The sequence below is a fragment of the Cavenderia fasciculata genome, assembly GCF_000203815.1.
Source record: "Cavenderia fasciculata unplaced genomic scaffold Scf_EU5ZYIE02H8LDV-5, whole genome shotgun sequence".
Classification (NCBI taxonomy): domain Eukaryota; phylum Evosea; class Eumycetozoa; order Acytosteliales; family Cavenderiaceae; genus Cavenderia; species Cavenderia fasciculata.
In genome coordinates this window covers 1,665,309-1,683,325 of record NW_004457639.1, presented here as the reverse complement: position 1 = coordinate 1,683,325, position 18,017 = coordinate 1,665,309, and the positions used below count along the sequence as shown (strand labels likewise).

The 18,017-nt window shown below is 39.1% G+C and overlaps 6 protein-coding genes across 6 annotated transcripts; 3 read left to right on the top strand and 3 right to left on the bottom strand.

Annotated features, from left to right (window-relative positions):
- Nucleotides 1-98: 98 nt before the first annotated feature.
- Nucleotides 99-3,970, top strand: DFA_10518 (uncharacterized protein; the record flags this gene model as incomplete). Its single annotated transcript, XM_004354366.1, has 4 exons — nt 99-198; nt 283-1,584; nt 1,651-2,100; nt 2,184-3,970. 4 exons carry the CDS (start codon nt 99-101, stop codon nt 3,968-3,970), a joined length of 3,639 nt encoding a protein of 1,212 aa, XP_004354418.1.
- Nucleotides 3,971-4,415: 445 nt separating this feature from the next.
- Nucleotides 4,416-4,619, top strand: DFA_10517 (uncharacterized protein; the record flags this gene model as incomplete). The annotated part of the gene is made up of 1 exon (XM_004354365.1): nt 4,416-4,619. One exon carries the CDS (start codon nt 4,416-4,418, stop codon nt 4,617-4,619), a length of 204 nt encoding a protein of 67 aa, XP_004354417.1.
- Nucleotides 4,620-4,725: 106 nt separating this feature from the next.
- On the bottom strand, nt 4,726-7,974 carry DFA_10516 (uncharacterized protein; the record flags this gene model as incomplete). Its single annotated transcript, XM_004354364.1, has 5 exons — nt 4,726-4,748; nt 4,923-6,194; nt 6,272-6,799; nt 6,876-7,423; nt 7,616-7,974. 5 exons carry the CDS (start codon nt 7,972-7,974, stop codon nt 4,726-4,728), a joined length of 2,730 nt encoding a protein of 909 aa, XP_004354416.1.
- Nucleotides 7,975-8,208: 234 nt separating this feature from the next.
- DFA_10515 (uncharacterized protein) lies at nt 8,209-12,054 on the top strand (the record flags this gene model as incomplete). Its single annotated transcript, XM_004354363.1, has 4 exons — nt 8,209-8,308; nt 8,392-9,687; nt 9,767-10,216; nt 10,280-12,054. 4 exons carry the CDS (start codon nt 8,209-8,211, stop codon nt 12,052-12,054), a joined length of 3,621 nt encoding a protein of 1,206 aa, XP_004354415.1.
- Nucleotides 12,055-12,221: 167 nt separating this feature from the next.
- Nucleotides 12,222-17,342, bottom strand: DFA_10514 (uncharacterized protein; the record flags this gene model as incomplete). Its single annotated transcript, XM_004354362.1, has 7 exons — nt 12,222-12,946; nt 13,051-14,319; nt 14,405-14,917; nt 15,005-15,552; nt 15,745-16,187; nt 16,818-16,912; nt 17,276-17,342. 7 exons carry the CDS (start codon nt 17,340-17,342, stop codon nt 12,222-12,224), a joined length of 3,660 nt encoding a protein of 1,219 aa, XP_004354414.1.
- A 219-nt stretch (nt 17,343-17,561) lies between these two features.
- On the bottom strand, nt 17,562-17,933 carry DFA_10513 (uncharacterized protein; the record flags this gene model as incomplete). The annotated part of the gene is made up of 1 exon (XM_004354361.1): nt 17,562-17,933. One exon carries the CDS (start codon nt 17,931-17,933, stop codon nt 17,562-17,564), a length of 372 nt encoding a protein of 123 aa, XP_004354413.1.
- Nucleotides 17,934-18,017: the final 84 nt, after the last annotated feature.

The window sequence follows — 18,017 nt, the reverse complement described above, 5'->3', positions numbered from 1 at the left end:
GTGGTGCTGTTTCGTTTTTTCTTCAGCATCTGCTACTGATCAGATCACAAGCAAACACACACACAATAACACACAGACAGAGACACACACAAACAAATATGAAAAAGTTTGGAGGAGGAGTGTTATTGGTGCTCAATGCATTGCTTGCAATGATCATCATATTTGCTCCATCACAAATCTTATCACTTGCAACTACAAGTAAGTTTTACAAATACTACGAGCATGACCATTTGGAAATCTAACCAACTCTTTCTTTTTTATTTAATATTTATCACCTTACAGATGTATTATATGTTGATCCATCAAATGTCAACGCATGTACGATTAAAGTAACGGATTGTGGTACATCAGTCAAACCATTTACGACGATAGGTGATGCAATCGCAGCTGCCATGCAAGGTAGTACCTCTGAGCTATCGACCAACTATAACTGGGTTGTATTGGTCAATCCGGTACAATCGTATGTTGGAACTCAAAACATTGGAATCAACGTCCAACTCGCCAAAGGGTCGTCCATCGAACTACGTTCTATGACTGCAACCACTGTTACCATCGATTGTCAAGGTTCCGGATACTTTATGAATATTCGTTCGACCTCTCACTTTAAGATGAACAATTTCCTCGTCAAGAATTGTAATGCCAATATTGGTGGTGCCATGTCTATCGTCCAGTCATCGGCCACTCTCACCAATTGTAACTTTTTAAATAATGTAGCATCAATCGGTGGTGCCATTTACATTGATAGTTGCAAGTCGGTTATTATCTCTGCCACCAAGTTTGACAGCAACCAAGCCAGTGAACGTGGAGCTGCCTTTGATGTTATCAACTCGCCAACCGTCGAACTCTTCAATGTAGAATTTGCCAATGTGGATAAAACATTTTCGTGTCGTCAATCGTCGGTTGTTGCAGATACCATTGTTTCCAAAACAACAGCCACAGCTATGTGTGATGATCAATGTTCATTCTCAAAAGGAAGAACTGTCATTTGCCATCGTACCTTTGATAACATCATTGGAGACACACCCATTGAGTCTCCATTTTGTCTCCCGTCCAGAAACTCTGCACAGTGCGGAACAAGTTGCCAATCAACTACCGATAGTTGTCTATCATGTGACGCATGTCCTTGTTTCATGTCTGGAGCATTCGTGACCACCGCCGTTGGAAGTTGTACCAAGTCAAGATTAGTTACACCAACCATAAACTTTGATGATTTGTTGTCAGGTTTTACAGACAAGGTCACCATTGATATTGTCGCCTATGTTAAAGTGCCAAAGTCTGGATATTACAGCTATTCCACTCATAGTACTCATCTTGGTCTGTCCCTTCAAATGGACTCTCGTACAATGCTCATTTCCACCTATCAAAGAGAACTATGGTCATCCAATCGTACGATTTACCTCGAACAGAAACATCCCCATGCTCTCTCATTCCGACTCACCTCACCAGCTACATTTGTAGCTCTCAAAAGATCGTTTTCATTTTCATTTGACAATGGACAAGGAATTGAAATGTTCTACAGTCGATCGATCTGTGGAGATGGTATATTCCATAAAGATATGACTGATTGTGATCATGATAAACATAGTATGTATTAAAATAATTTAAATCTCTTCGGATTCAAGAGACTAATTTTTTTAATTCTTTTTTTAGTTGTACCAGCAAGCGGAAATATAGTATGTGGTGATAATATTTGCAATGAAGATAATCCAAACGATTGTTTCCAAGATTGTTATTCACACATTACACCTATTTGTGATGCCCGTAAAGTACCAAAGAACCACATTGCTCCAGGTTTTATTACACAAGATGATACTCTTGGTGCCATTATCGACAACCAAATGATTTGGCATCTTCCAGGATCGGAACACATGACGACAGCCATTGATATTGTCTCTGGAGAACATGCTCAAAAACCAATATTCTACTTTGGATATTGTTCAGACAGCGATATTAATCTTGTTCAAGATGTGTATCGTGGATCAGTCTATGAATTACCAAAGGAATTAGCTGGGAAAATGCTTCCTCAATGTTCATTTGATACATCGACAACCACTCATTCAAGTGTCACAGAGATGAAAGAATCAAAGACAAAGAAATCAAGTATGTAGTAATAATAATATATTTTATACACCAACCAAATTTGGAACTATAAATTAACAAAAAGATATCTATTAAATTTTTAGTGTCATCTTATAGTGGATCTATTGGAGGATCATATGATGGGGTTGGAGCCGAAGTAAATGCAGCCTACTCAAAAGATCAATCAATCACTCAAACCAACTCGAAATCAGATTCTTCAACTTCGACCATCTTTGTCACCGAGATAGCCTGTAACGTGTCAACTGTCGAGTTGGTAGAGATTGTCTTCCACCCAACCTTTTTAAAAGATGTCAAGAAATGTAAATCTGTGAATGACATGGTCGGTGTGATCGAGAAGTACGGTACACACTATATCAAAAGTGGAGTGTTGGGAGGAAAACTCACTCAATCGACCATCACCTCTGAAGTGATGACAAGCTCGGAACAAGAGGCTGACTGGAGTGAAAGCAGTAAAAGATCGATGGGTGCATCCATAAAGACACCCGTACTCCAAGGAGGAGCATCCAACTCTGATACCTCAGACTCTACTCTTTCTGGGAAACAACAGGACGAGAAGATGGCAAAATCCGAGAGAACATCGATCGTCACACTTGGTGGATCGCCAGGATCGTATGCACCAGGAAGTTCGTCACAAGGAGAAATGTTCCAAAAGTGGGCATCGTCAATTGATCTCAATCCAGCCGTTATTTCACAGGATCTCTATCCCATTCGTGATATTATCCCATCGACATGGATGACTTCTGTTGTTGGAAAGAATGTTCAATCATTATGGAAGGATGCAGAGACAATTTACTATGACAGGAATTCGTTCACTGAAAATCCAGGAAGACAAGAATTCCAGTACATGCTGTTGATGCATACTGCTTCGTCCACTACCAAATTCCTTCCACCCACAATCACGATCAAATGGACCGACGTTAAAAACAAGCCAAAAGAATCAAAGATAGACCTATACTATCAGCGAAGAGATGAAGAAGACACTTTGTCCCCTCCCTACATGATGGACTTTAATTATGTTGTCCCAGCCACCGAATCCGCCAAAGACACGTGTTGGAATATTGAAACAAACTTTGGACATGAAAAAATAGCAGATACCTACCAGCGATATTGCCAGTATAGTCGTAAATCCATCCTATCACCGCTTCGATTTGACTTTGTGTTGGATGCCGACTTTTTAACGAGTACCACCAGACCCGTTATCACAGTCACCGGGATTCCTTCAACCATGGATCCAGCATTCTCCATTGTCAGATTTGAATCGTCGGAAGGTATCGTATTTGACAAGAACGGCGGATACAAACCATTCGCCACCACCTATGTCACCACGGCGATACACCACCTTTTTGGTCCCAGTGTCGAGAATGCCGTAACATTCCAATTGACCAAATATGCGACGGGTACCAAGACCTACCTCAGAAACGTTATTTCGGATTTGTACACACCCCAAGAATACTCGACAATCACAGACAGGCTCTATATCAAGTATACCAATCCTTCGGGGACAGAGACAGCGTTGGGCCATCACTCTTTCAATTGGGAAGTTAATAAGGAACAAAAATTCGTTTACGGCTATTTCTCGCATCCCTATACCACCGGTACACCTACCTATCGTTACTCGATCCAATACCAAATTGGCAGTACGACTAGAGTCGACTGGGCACTCTCCATGGAGCCCCAACCATCCATTTCCTCGTGGAAGCGAAAGGCCCTTTACCATCACACTGCAATGAACCATTACCAATCCCTCCCACCCCTTTCACTTACGACTAGCCACTTGAATATGAAAATGGAACCGATGGACCCAACCAGATTTGATTGGCTGTACACTAGAAACTACGTCAGTGAATCAGTGAATGGTCCGGCAATCTGAACAAAATAAATCTTAATTCCCTTTTTTATTCAACAACCTCCCTCTCTCATCAAGATATATACAACTTGCAAATCAAAAGATAAATTTATCTTATTTATTTAAGTTATTTGTTTATTCATTTGAGTTTTTTTTGAAACTAGCTATAAATATTTTTAGATAGAGGAAGAATGTCATGTTTTGTCAGGCTAACAGTTGTAACTTGTGTATTTGGCAAGACGATATCGCTATGGAATGTGCCATAGATGGTTGAGTACTTTTTATCGATGGGCATGCTAGCAGGAATCGTACACATTCCCTCTCCACTTCTAACTCCAGGAGCGTTGGGACAATACTGAACGACGTTGAATGTCTCGAGAGTGTAGGTATAGGTGATGTCCTCATCTACGAATGCAATGATGGGCTCGAGCAACACATATTCCAGATCACCAAGATATTGGCCAAAGTAATGAGTTGCAAAGACTGTAGGGTTGTAAAACATCGTATGGGTGCCAAGAGAGCCTTTCAGTGTGATTCGTACGGTTGGAGAGACAGTGCAAGTGGCACAATCAGACGTGGTGAATTGAGAACGAATGCTAAAGGCATTGTTGGTTATTTGGCTCCAGGCAGCAAAAAAATCCGAGTACACAAAATTGTAGAGACGAGTGTGTAGCACATCGTAGATATCAAAAGTTAAATAGCTTTCTGGATAACCATTAACCGATTGTATCTCACCGAATGGTAAAACAAACAATTCTCCTGCCAACAAATATTTGTGTTCACTTATGATTTGTCCATTTGGCTTTTTAATGGTAAATGTAATGGAATTTTGATTATCTAGAGTTGCGGGAGAGTTCAAATAATAAATCGATTCATCTGGTTTTAATGCTATTGTGATAGAATAGAAGAGTAGTAGTGATGGGTAAGTGTTAATCATTGTAAATAACTTGGCGATGACATTGGGGTGAGGACATACATTCAATTTTGTCAAAATTGACTTTGCTTGCAAAACGTTTGTAAAGGTGAGCGATTTCAGCTTTACTCCACATCGATTGGATGGTTTCGATTGAACCTTTGACGCGCCAGTTTTCGGGGATCAAGTCAGCAATAAATCCATACTCTTTCTTGATGGGTACGGGCAAGAGATCGACACCTTTTGCCCATTCACCAAAGTTGTTGTTGGCTCCCTTGGTATCGGGTCCAAATGAACCTGGTGGACCACCTTTGGTCATGATTGTCGTTGATGCACTGTCATCTTCAAACTTGTTTTGTTGTTCGTTTGTGATTGAGTTGTCGGTACCTTTCTTGTAGTTGGCACTGACCTTGAGTACTGGCGACGACACCTTGGCAGACAGAGAAAGTTGAGTATTTTTTGCAATATCAGAAGATACCTTTCCTTCAAAGCTCGAATGAGATACGACGGTAATGTGTGTCAATGAACCACCCATCACAGCACTTTTGAGGTACAGTGAACCGTACTTGGCGACAACCAATTCCATTTTGGCTATAGTGTCTGCTTGTGCAACATCCCTCACGAAATTGGGATGGAATGTCATATTCTCGGCGGTGATGTGGACACGAGTAGTCTCACATAGAACAGTGTCAACCATGATCTGACCAGATACCTTCTTTTCGAGATCACTTGCCGATTTGGTAGAAGAGGATTGAGAGAATGCAACACTGGCTTGAATTGATACTCCCCAATATGCTGCACCAAGATTGGCTGAATCAGCCACACTAATGTCGTCTGCCTTTTCTTGAGAGACTTGAGAAGATGACGAATAGCTTTTGGTTGAGGCTGAATATGAGCATTTTGGTGTCGGGATTGCATGTATTCCTTTGGGTACTGTGTACACTAGACCACGATACAAGTCATGGACTGTAGAGTATGATGAATTGTCACAATATCCAAAATGGAATACAGGTGCATTTGTATATTCATCAGTCACAATGTCGATACCGTGAGACAAGAGTTGGATACCTGGCAACGTGTACATGTATTGGTTGTTGAGGGCTGTTCCGACAAAATCCATCTTGGAATAGGTTGGATCGAGACGGTGAGGTGTGGCTTGTTCTGGACACATATCGGCGATAACATGGTAGCAATCAACAAGACAATCTTCTGGTATCTCACTACAAATTCCATCACCACAAGTATCTTTGGATAGATCTAATGCCTTTGCTTGATCAGCAACACATTTATAGGCTGGTAATTTCTCTCTATCATCCAAAATACCATCATTACAAACTAAAAATTAAATTAAATAAATTAAATATGTTAGTGATAAATATATTTTAAAAACAGCACAAAAAATGGGTTCTTACTATTTTTGGAATAGAATGGATCAAGTAATACGAATTGTTCACCATCGGCTTTTCTTCTCCAATAGATCTCGAGTTGGGAACCAGTGTTTGGAGATACTCCTTTGGCGATGGCGATACGAAGATGATGTACATTGGTGGCTGTCAGTCTAACTGATCTCGTTGTATCAACGTTGGAAAGGGAAGCGGCACTATAGACAATGTCATTTCCATCGACTGAAAAGACCAGACCACAATTACTACCGACGAATTTGAATTCATAGGTAGCATGCTTATTAATCTTGAGGTAGGCATTCATAACGGCATAGGAATAGCCAAGGGTGACAATACTTGATGACAATTGAATAATGTCAGCTGCAACTGTGATTGGAAGAGAAGGAATAGTCTTGAATATTTCAATCTTCCATCCAGAGGCAACACAAGAACAATCCGATGGGCAATAAAGGCATGATTCTCCATCGTCACATACATTATTGTTGTTACAACTCTCAGTATAGGTATTAAATGTTTTAAATATATATGCCCAAGATACTAAAGATAAATAAATAAAATAAATATGTTAGTCTATGAGATCTAAAGATAGAGTTTTGATTACTTAATACCATACCTGTTGGTGGAGTGGGACATGTACGATCGAGAACAGTGACGATACCAGTGGGTAAGGATATAGTAGATAGATCACCTGCTATTTTGAGACCTTCCATAGTTGTGGTACTGTCCATCGAGAGGTATGATGAATCGAGTTTAATCGATACCGAACCTCCAGTAGAATACATATCACATGGCTTTTGATTGGTCATTGATAGGCCGACGACAGACGACGATGCATAGATATCGTATCCTTGTGTAACAGCTCGATTGTCCATAAAGAGACAACGAGTGAAATCAATGTTTGAATTGGACAATGAGACTGCACCTCCGTTGAGAGCTTGATTACCGACAAACGTAACGGCACCAACGACAACCGATGAGTTTACAATCGAGAGAGCGCCTCCTGATGAACCGACACAACGATGAATACCAATGTTTGATAGCTTAAAGAGAGTGACATTCTTGACTGTAATGGCATTACCTACATTCTCACAATCAATGATTACTTGTGCATCGTTGAATTTAACTGAAACGTAGGTTGTTTGTTTGGGTGGTGATTGAGCTCTGTTCAAAAAATAAATGACAATAAATATAAAATAAAATAAATAGAAAAGAATTATGATTAATTAATAAAACCATCTTCACATGATCATCACATCCAATATTTCCATTATTATTATTATTTTTTTTTAAATTATTTTTTAATTTTCTTTTTCTTTTTTTTTTATCTCTATCTCTATGTTTTTATGTACATACATAATATGCAAAGGAAAATTGATATCTAAACCTTTGTTTTTAGATCCACGATAAATACCATCTTTGACAATGATGGTAGTCAAGTCTTGTTGTTGGTGGTGGCTGTTTTGAAGAAGCCAATCGATGTTGACAGCCGACGACGACCTGTTACTACGCAAGGCGGTGATGTGTTGGATAGCATCGACAAAGTTGGAAAAGGGTGACATCTCAGTACCACAGTCGACTAGGCACAATGAGTTTTTGTCAACATACACTACCTGTGGTTGCTCATTGGTGTCTCTGTTACTACTCTGTACTTTGACCACTGCCAAACAGACAACAATTAAAAAGAGAATGATAACCTTATTATCTCTAGTCATCTTATCATATGACTCTAGTTTAGTGATGCTCTTTTCTATTGGGCCAGCAAATCGTCAAAACTCAGGCAAATTTGAAATGAGGCCATCGCTCGTTCTCTTTTAAAAAAATAAATGTTTTTTGTTTTAAACAGAAACGTGGTGGTGCTGTTTCGTTTTTTCGTTAGCATCTGCTACTGATCAGATCACAAGCAAACACACACAATAACACACAGACAGAGACACACACAAACAAATATGAAAAAGTTTGGAGGAGGAGTGTTATTGGTGCTCAATGCATTGCTTGCAATGATCATCATATTTGCTCCATCACAAATCTTATCTCTTGCAACTACAAGTATGTACACCATAATTATTTATTCATCTGGAATTCTTCTAACTCTTTTTTTTTTTTTATTTATTTTTTTATCACCCTCAAAGATGTATTATATGTTGATCCATCAAATGTCAACGCATGTACGATTAAAGTAACGGATTGTGGTACATCAGTCAAACCATTTACGACGATAGGTGATGCAATCGCAGCTGCCATGCAAGGTAGTACCTCTGAGCTATCGACCAACTACAACTGGGTTGTATTGGTCAATCCAGTGCAATCGTATGTTGGAACTCAAAACATTGGAATCAACGTCCAACTCGCCAAAGGGTCGTCCATCGAACTACGTTCAATGACTGCAACCACTGTTACCATCGATTGTCAAGGTTCCGGATACTTTATGAATATTCGTTCGACCTCTCACTTTAAGATGAACAATTTCCTGGTCAAGAATTGTAATGCCAATATTGGTGGTGCCATGTCTATCGTCCAGTCATCGGCCACTCTTACCAATTGTAACTTTTTTAACAATCAAGCAGCGATTGGAGGTGCTCTTTACATTGATAGTTGCAAGTCGGTTATTATCTCTGCCACCAAGTTTGACAAAAACATAGCCTATGAACGTGGATCTGCCTTTGATGTTAACAACTCGCCAGAAGTCGAACTCTTCAATGTCGAGTTTGCCGGCAAAACATTTTCGTGTCGTCAATCGTCGGTTGTTGCAGATACCATTATCTCAGCAGAAAATGCCGGTGTCAAATGTGATGATCAATGTTCATTCTCAAAAGGAGGTACTGTCATTTGCCATCGTACCGTTGATAACATCATTGGTGACATTCTCATCCAGTATCCATTTTGTCTCCCGTCCAGAAACTCTTTGAATTGTGAAACACGTTGCCAATCAACTACCGATAGTTGTCTATCATGTGACGCATGTCCTTGTTTCATGTCCGGAGCATTCGTGACCACCGCCGTTGGAAGTTGTACCAAATCAAGATTCGTTACACCGACCATCAACTTGGACGATTTATTGCCAGGTATAACCGACAAGGTCACCATTGATATTGTCGCCTATGTCAAAGTGCCAAAGTCTGGATATTACAGCTACTCTACCCATAGTACTCATCTCGGTATCTCACTTCAAATGGACTCGCGTACAATGCTCTTGTCAGCCTACCAAAGAGAATTATGGTCATCCAATCGTACGATTTACCTCGAACAGAAACATCCACATGCTCTCTCATTCCGACTCACCTCACCAGCTACATTTGTAGCTCTCAAAAGATCGTTTTCATTTTCATTTGACAATGGACAAGGAATTGAAATGTTCTACAGTCGATCGATCTGTGGAGATGGTATATTCCATAAAGATATGACTGATTGTGATCATGATAAACATAGTATGTATTAAAATAATTTAAATCTTGTCGACAGCATTTTTGATGGGAAACTAATTTATTTTTTTAATTCTTTTTTTAGTTGTACCAGCAAGCGGAAATATAGTATGTGGTGATAATATTTGCAATGAAGATAATCCAAACGATTGTTTCCAAGATTGTTATTCACACATTACACCGATTTGTGATGCCCGTAAAGTACCAAAGAACCACATTGCTCCAGGTTTTATTACACAAGATGATACTCTTGGTGCCATTATCGACAACCAAATGATTTGGCATCTTCCAGGATCGGAACACATGACGACAGCCATTGATATTGTCTCTGGAGAACATGCTCAAAAACCAATATTCTACTTTGGATATTGTTCAGACAGCGATATTAATCTTGTTCAAGATGTGTATCGTGGATCAGTCTATGAATTACCAAAGGAATTGGCCGGGAAAATGCTTCCTCAATGTTCATTTGATACATCGACAACCACTCATTCAAGTGTCACAGAGATGAAAGAATCAAAGACAAAGAAATCAAGTATGTATAATATTATTAGATTTTTTTTAAAACTCAAACACTACTAACAATTCATATTTTTAGTGTCATCTTATAGTGGATCTATTGGAGGATCATATGATGGGGTTGGAGCCGAAGTAAATGCAGCCTACTCAAAAGATCAATCAATCACTCAAACCAACTCGAAATCAGATTCTTCTACTTCGACCATCTTTGTCACCGAAGTAGCCTGTAACGTGTCAACTGTCGAGTTGGTAGAGATTGTCTTCCACCCAACCTTTTTAAAAGATGTCAAGAAATGTAAATCTGTGAATGACATGGTCGGTGTGATCGAGAAGTACGGTACACACTATATCAAAAGTGGAGTGTTGGGAGGAAAACTCACTCAATCGACCATCACCTCTGAAGTGATGACAAGCTCGGAACAAGAGGCTGACTGGAGTGAAAGCAGTAAAAGATCGATGGGTGCATCCATAAAGACACCCGTACTCCAAGGAGGAGCATCCAACTCTGATACCTCAGACTCTACTCTTTCTGGGAAACAACAGGACGAGAAGATGGCAAAATCCGAGAGAACATCGATCGTCACACTTGGTGGATCGCCAGGATCGTATGCACCAGGAAGTTCGTCACAAGGAGAAATGTTCCAAAAGTGGGCATCGTCAATTGATCTCAATCCAGCCGTTATTTCACAGGATCTCTATCCCATTCGTGATATTATCCCATCGACATGGATGACTTCGGTTGTTGGAAAGAATGTTCAATCATTATGGAAGGATGCAGAGACAATTTACTATGACAGGAATTTGTTCAATGACAGATCACTCGCTAAAAAACAAGAAATCAAGTACATGATGTTGATATATACGACGCCATACACTGCCGAATACCTTCCCCAAATCACGATCAAATGGACCGACGTTAAAAACAAGCCAAAAGAATCAAAGATCGATCCATACTTTAAAAGAAGAAAAGACGCCAACTCTTGGTATCCCTCCTATGTCATGGACTTGAATTATGTCGTCCCCTCTGCCAATGATAAATGCTGGACGATTCCAACAGCGTTCCCTTCTTACTACAAGTTAACAGACACCTCTCAACAATATTGCCAGTATAGTCGTAAATCCATCCTATCACCGCTTCGATTTGACTTTGTGTTGGATGCCGACTTTTTAACGAGTATCACCAGACCCGTTATCACAGTCACCGATGTTCCTTTAGCCATCGATCCAACGTTTTCGATTGTCAGATTTGAATCGTCGGAAGGTATCATATTTGACAAGAACGGCGGATACAAACCATTCGCCAAAACCTATGTCACCACGGCAGTATCGCACCTTTTTGGACCTCATCTTGTTGGACCATTGGATACCTACTTGCGCACGCCTTCAACCCCTGCATCTGCTCTCAGAAACGGGCTTGCAAATTTTTACAAACCCCAAGAATACTCTACAATCAAAGACACTATCCAAATCTTGTATACCAATCCATCAGCGACAGAAGCAACATTGGGTGAACACCAATTCGTTTGGGAGGTTAATAATGAACACAGATACACCTACGGCTATTTCTCGCATCCCTACACCACCGGCACACCTACCTATCGTTACAAGAACATCTATCAAATCGGAAGCACTGCTCGAGTCGACTGGGCACTCTCCATGGAACCCCAACCATCCATTTCCTCGTGGAAGCGAAAGGCCCGTTACCATCACACTGCAATGAACTTTTATGCTGAATTCACTCCAACTATTAGTGGCAGCTCCATGAACATGAAAATCGAATCGATGGACCCAAATAGATTTGAATGGCTGTACACTAGAAACTATGTTAGGGAAAGAGAGATTATGTATGATTAAATAATCACTTTCACAGTGGCAAAATAAAATTAAACTTTATTTGACTACGTACATATAAATATATTTATATATCATATATTTATATTTATTATTATACATATATATTAGTGGTATTGAAACAGATGAACAACAAGTTATAAGAGAATAAAGTTGTTTTATTATAATTTTTAAATATTGATTGAAAGAGGAAGAATGTCGTGTTTTATAATGCTAACAGTTGTAACTTTTGAGGTTGACAAGTCGAATGTCCTTGGTAAGGTGCCATAGATGGTCGAGTACTTTGTCTCAAAGGGCATGCGAGCAGGAATCGTACACATTCCCTCTCCACTTCTCACTCCAGGAGCATTGGGACAATACTGAACGATGTTGAATGCATTGATTGTGTAGCTAAAGGTGATACCCTCATTTTCAAATGACGTAATGGGCTCAACCGACAATAATTGAAGATCACCAAGATATGGGCCCGTGTAGTGAATTGCATTAGTCGCAGTAGGGTTGTAATCCACCGTATAGCTGCCAAGAGTACCTTTCTGGGTGATTCGTATGATTGGATAGAGAGTGCAAGTGGTACAATCACCAATTTTGGTCATTTGAATACGGAAGCTAAATGTTTTGGTGAGCAATTGATTCCAGATATTACCATAGTAGACAAAGTTGTAGAAGCGACCAGTGACCACATCATAGACATCGAATGAGGTTTTGCTGGTTGGATATCCAGCGACAGCTATTATCTCACCGATCGGTAAAACAAATAGTGCTCCCGAGTCTAAAGAGCTGGCTGGTGGTGTTCTGATTATTCCATCTGCCGTTTTAATAGTAAACGAAAGTAGATACGGTGTACCAACAGATTGGGGAGTATTCAAATAAAAAATCGATTCATCTGTTTTTAATGCTATTATTATTTTTGGTTATTGATATTAATATTAAAGATAGGTGGTAAGTGTTGGTCATATCGAGAGCAATATGGTAGGAGGGTTGTGTGTGGAATAAACATACATTCAATTTGTTTAAATTCGAGTTTGCTTGCAAAATGTTTGTAAAGGTGAGCGATTTCAGCTTTGTTCCACATCGATTGGATGGTTTCGATTGAACCTTTGACGCGCCAGTTTTCGGGGATCAAGTCAACAATGAATCCATACTCTTTCTTGATGGGTACGGGCAATAGATCGACACCTTTTGCCCATTCACCAAAGTTGTTGTTGGCTCCCTTGGTGTCTGGACCAAATGAACCTGGTGGACCACCTTTGGTCATGATTGTCGTTGATGCACTGTCATCTTCAAACTTGTTTTGTTGTTCGTTTGTGATTGAGTTGTCGGTACCTTTCTTGTAGTTGGCACTGACCTTGAGTACTGGCGACGACACCTTGGCAGACAGAGAAAGTTGAGTATTTTTTGCAATATCAGAAGATACCTTTCCTTCAAAGCTCGAATGAGATACGACGGTAATGTGTGTCAATGAACCACCCATCACAGCACTTTTGAGGTACAGTGAACCGTACTTGGCGACAACCAATTCCATTTTGGCTATAGTGTCTGCTTGTGCAACATCCCTCACGAAATTGGGATGGAATGTCATATTCTCGGCGGTGATGTGGACACGAGTAGTCTCACATAGAACAGTGTCAACCATGATCTGACCAGATACCTTCTTTTCGAGATCACTTGCCGATTTGGTAGAAGAGGATTGAGAGAATGCAACACTGGCTTGAATTGATACTCCCCAATATGCTGCACCAAGATTGGCTGAATCAGCCACACTAATGTCGTCTGCCTTTTCTTGAGAGACTTGAGAAGATGACGAATAGCTTTTGGTTGAGGCTGAATATGAGCATTTTGGTGTCGGGATTGCATGTATTCCTTTGGGTACTGTGTACACTAGACCACGATACAAGTCATGGACTGTAGAGTATGATGAATTGTCACAATATCCAAAATGGAATACAGGTGCATTTGTATATTCATCAGTCACAATGTCGATACCGTGAGACAAGAGTTGGATACCTGGCAACGTGTACATGTATTGGTTGTTGAGGGCTGTTCCGACAAAATCCATCTTGGAATAGGTTGGATCGAGACGGTGAGGTGTGGCTTGTTCTGGACACATATCGGAGATAATATGATAACAATCTGCGAGACAATCTTCTGGTATCTCACTACAAATTCCATCACCACAAGTATCTTTGGATGGATCCAAAGTCTTTTGATCAGCAACACATTTATAGGCTGGTAATTTCTCTCTATCATCCAAAATACCATCATTACAAACTAAAAATTAAATTTAAATATAATTAATTAAATTTGTTTGTGATATAAATATATAATTTTAAACAGCTTAAAAAATGGTACTTACTATTTTTGGAATAGAATGGATCAAGTAATACGAATTGTTCACCATCGGCTTTTCTTCTCCAATAGATCTTGAGGTTGGCACCAAAGGGGTAGTTAAAATAGGGTACAGCCTTGGTGATGGACAAACGAAGATGGTGTACATTGGTGGCTGTCAGTCTAACTGATCTCGTTGTATCGACTTTGGAAAGGGAAGCGGCACTATAGACAATGTCATTTCCATCGACTGAAAATACAAAACCGGAATTACTACCGACGAATTTGAATTCATAGGTAGCATGCTTATTAATCTTGAGGTAGGCATTCATAACAGCATATGAATGGCCAAGGGTGACAATACTTGGTGACAATTGAATAATGTCAGCTGCAACTGTGATTGGAAGTGCAGGCATATTCTTGAATATTTCAATCTTCCATCCAGAGGCAACACAAGAACAATCCGATGGGCAATAAAGGCATGATTCTCCATCGTCACATACATTATTGTTGTTACAACTCTCAGTATAGGTACTAAATACTTTAAATATATATGCCCAGGATACTAAAGGTAAAGATAATTATGTTAGTATTTGATTAATTGAATAATTGATAGATATCATCATACCTGTTGGTGGAGTGGGACATGTACGATCGAGAACAGTGACGATACCAGTGGGTAATGATATAGTAGATAGATCACCTGCTATTTTGAGACCTTCCATAGTTGTGGTACTGTCCATCGAGAGGTATGATGAATCGAGTTTAATCGATACCGAACCTCCAGTAGAATACATATCACATGGCTTTTGATTGGTCATTGATAGGCCGACGACAGACGACGATGCATAGATATCGTATCCTTGTGTAACAGCTCGATTGTCCATAAAGAGACAACGAGTGAAATCAATGTTTGAATTGGACAATGAGACTGCACCTCCGTTGAGAGCTTGATTACCGACAAACGTAACGGCACCAACGACAACCGATGAGTTTACAATCGAGAGAGCACCTCCTGATGAACCGACGCAACGATGAATACCAATGTTTGATAGCTTAAAGAGAGTGACATTCTTGACTGTAATGGCATTACCTACATTCTCACAATCAATGATTACTTGTGCATCGTTGAATTTAACTGAAACGTAGGTTGTTTGTTTGGGTGGTGATTGAGCTCTGTTCAAAAAATAAATGACAATAAATATAAAATAAAATAAATAGAAAAGAATTATGATTAATTAATAAAACCATCTTCACATGATCATCACATCCAATATTTCCATTATTATTATTATTTTTTTTTAAATTATTTTTTAATTTTCTTTTTCTTTTTTTTTTATCTCTATCTCTATGTTTTTATGTACATACATAATATGCAAAGGAAAATTGATATCTAAACCTTTGTTTTTAGATCCACGATAAATACCATCTTTGACAATGATGGTAGTCAAGTCTTGTTGTTGGTGGTGGCTGTTTTGAAGAAGCCAATCGATGTTGACAGCCGACGACGACCTGTTACTACGCAAGGCGGTGATGTGTTGGATAGCATCGACAAAGTTGGAAAAGGGTGACATCTCAGTACCACAGTCGACTAGGCACAATGAGTTTTTGTCAACATACACTACCTGTGGTTGCTCATTGGTGTCTCTGTTACTACTCTGTACTTTGACCACTGCCAAACAGACAACAATTAAAAAGAGAATGATAACCTTATTATCTCTAGCTGTCATCTTATTTGTCATATGGCTATTGTTTAATGAGTATCGCTCGTTTCTCTTTTCTGTTGGCCTTGACATGATCATGACTGTCATCTTTTAAAAACGAAAATATTTTCTTCAAACGAAAACTCGAATCGATCAACTTTGTGTTCAGATTCTCGAGATATAGACGACGATGCAAAAGCAGGAATTCTAACACTAAACATCATTCTTGGTAAAAAGAATTCTATAAGATTTATATTTTTCTTATTATTTTGGTAAGAGTATCTCGAGACCTATCTATTTATATATCTTACAAGTCACCAATCGCGTCTAACCCAAATATTTCTATTCTATTCTATCTAATCTATCTAGTTATCATGCATTGATTGTTATTCTATCATTGTATTTTAATAACCATCTCATGTTGGTATCTATTGTATCCTTACCAAAAGTATATAGTCTCTACAAAGATGTGTTGGCAGGTGACACCAAGACGATTCATCTCAAGACTCTCTATGCTCTCACTCCCAGCTATCTCTTATACTGTGCTTCTATTATTATTCATGGTCCTATATAACATTTACATAAATAAACAAATATGTATGGTAGTTGAAACAATGGTGAAGTCCTGGCATTATCACCTAGTAGTAGTATTAGTAGTACTACGACATCTTCGGCTACAAGTAATCAACTTCAGAAAGCACAACAACAACAACAACAACAGAATAATAATAATAATACAAATGATGAACATGAATATGGTACTCGATTACACCAACCAAGAGTATCTCTTGCTCTGGATGTTGGCCTGTTCAAACAATAGTCAACAATATTATCTAAATACTTGTAATCCATCGGCATTTAATCTATCATTTATTTCAAAATCTCCAAATATCTCTCCACTCTTGACTGTTTTAAATGAAGTAAGAAAAAAGAAATGAAATATCAATATTTAATTATTTCCATTTATTTATTAATTTAATTATTTATTTTTGAAAAAGATTATTAAAAAATTAGAAATTTATAAAAGAGTATCAATTATAAGAAGAAAAGATATTAAAGCTTATAAAACATTATTAAATGTTGCACCGACAGTACAACAATATATCCGAGAATTCTAACCAAAAAGCCAATCGCATCGAGTTGGCATGCATCGGCATACCTCATGACAGCGTACTGCGTGGCAACCTTTTTCATACCCTCTCCCAAGATGTTTGACCGCATATCGGGAACACCACCATTCTTTTTCGAGACAATGATGCTCATCAACTTTGACTATTGTTTCCCCAAGTCGTCAGGTACTATCGCATCTATGAAGACTACCAATCCGATTACGCACTGATGAGTGACCCCGTCGAGCGACTCGAGTCTCTCAACCGTCTCTGGGACGACTGCTTTAATTTGGGTGGTGTGTTATTCTGCAGTTCCGAAAAGATTTTTAGGCAACCAACAGGACATTTAAATTATTTATTGTAATGGTAGTACTCAAGTATGGTTGGCTGGTGGTTGTCCATTTAATGCATTGGATAGAAAGTGGATTGGTTGGTTGGAACGATACAAATATTTTTGTGATATCAGACGATTGGTGAGCAAGTTTGCATTGCCAATGATGCATCCTGTGATCTGGTACTTGATTGGTCGATGTTGTTGCTGTGGTGTGGTCGAGTTTGATGGTACCAATGCTGCACCATTTGATGGTCTGGTACTTGATTGGTTGATTGGTGTAGAAAAGTTGGTTGTTGTTTGTTGCTGTGGTGTGATCGAGTTTGGTGGTACCAATGCTGCACCATTTGATTCCCTTTGGACCTCTGACTTGCATGACTCTTTACTTTTCGACAGTCCTCCTCTTAATTCCATGGTCAATGTAACCTAATGCTCTTGGTTTGCAGATTTGATTCATATTGATATTCCAAATACATAGTGAATCTTTCAAATAATCAT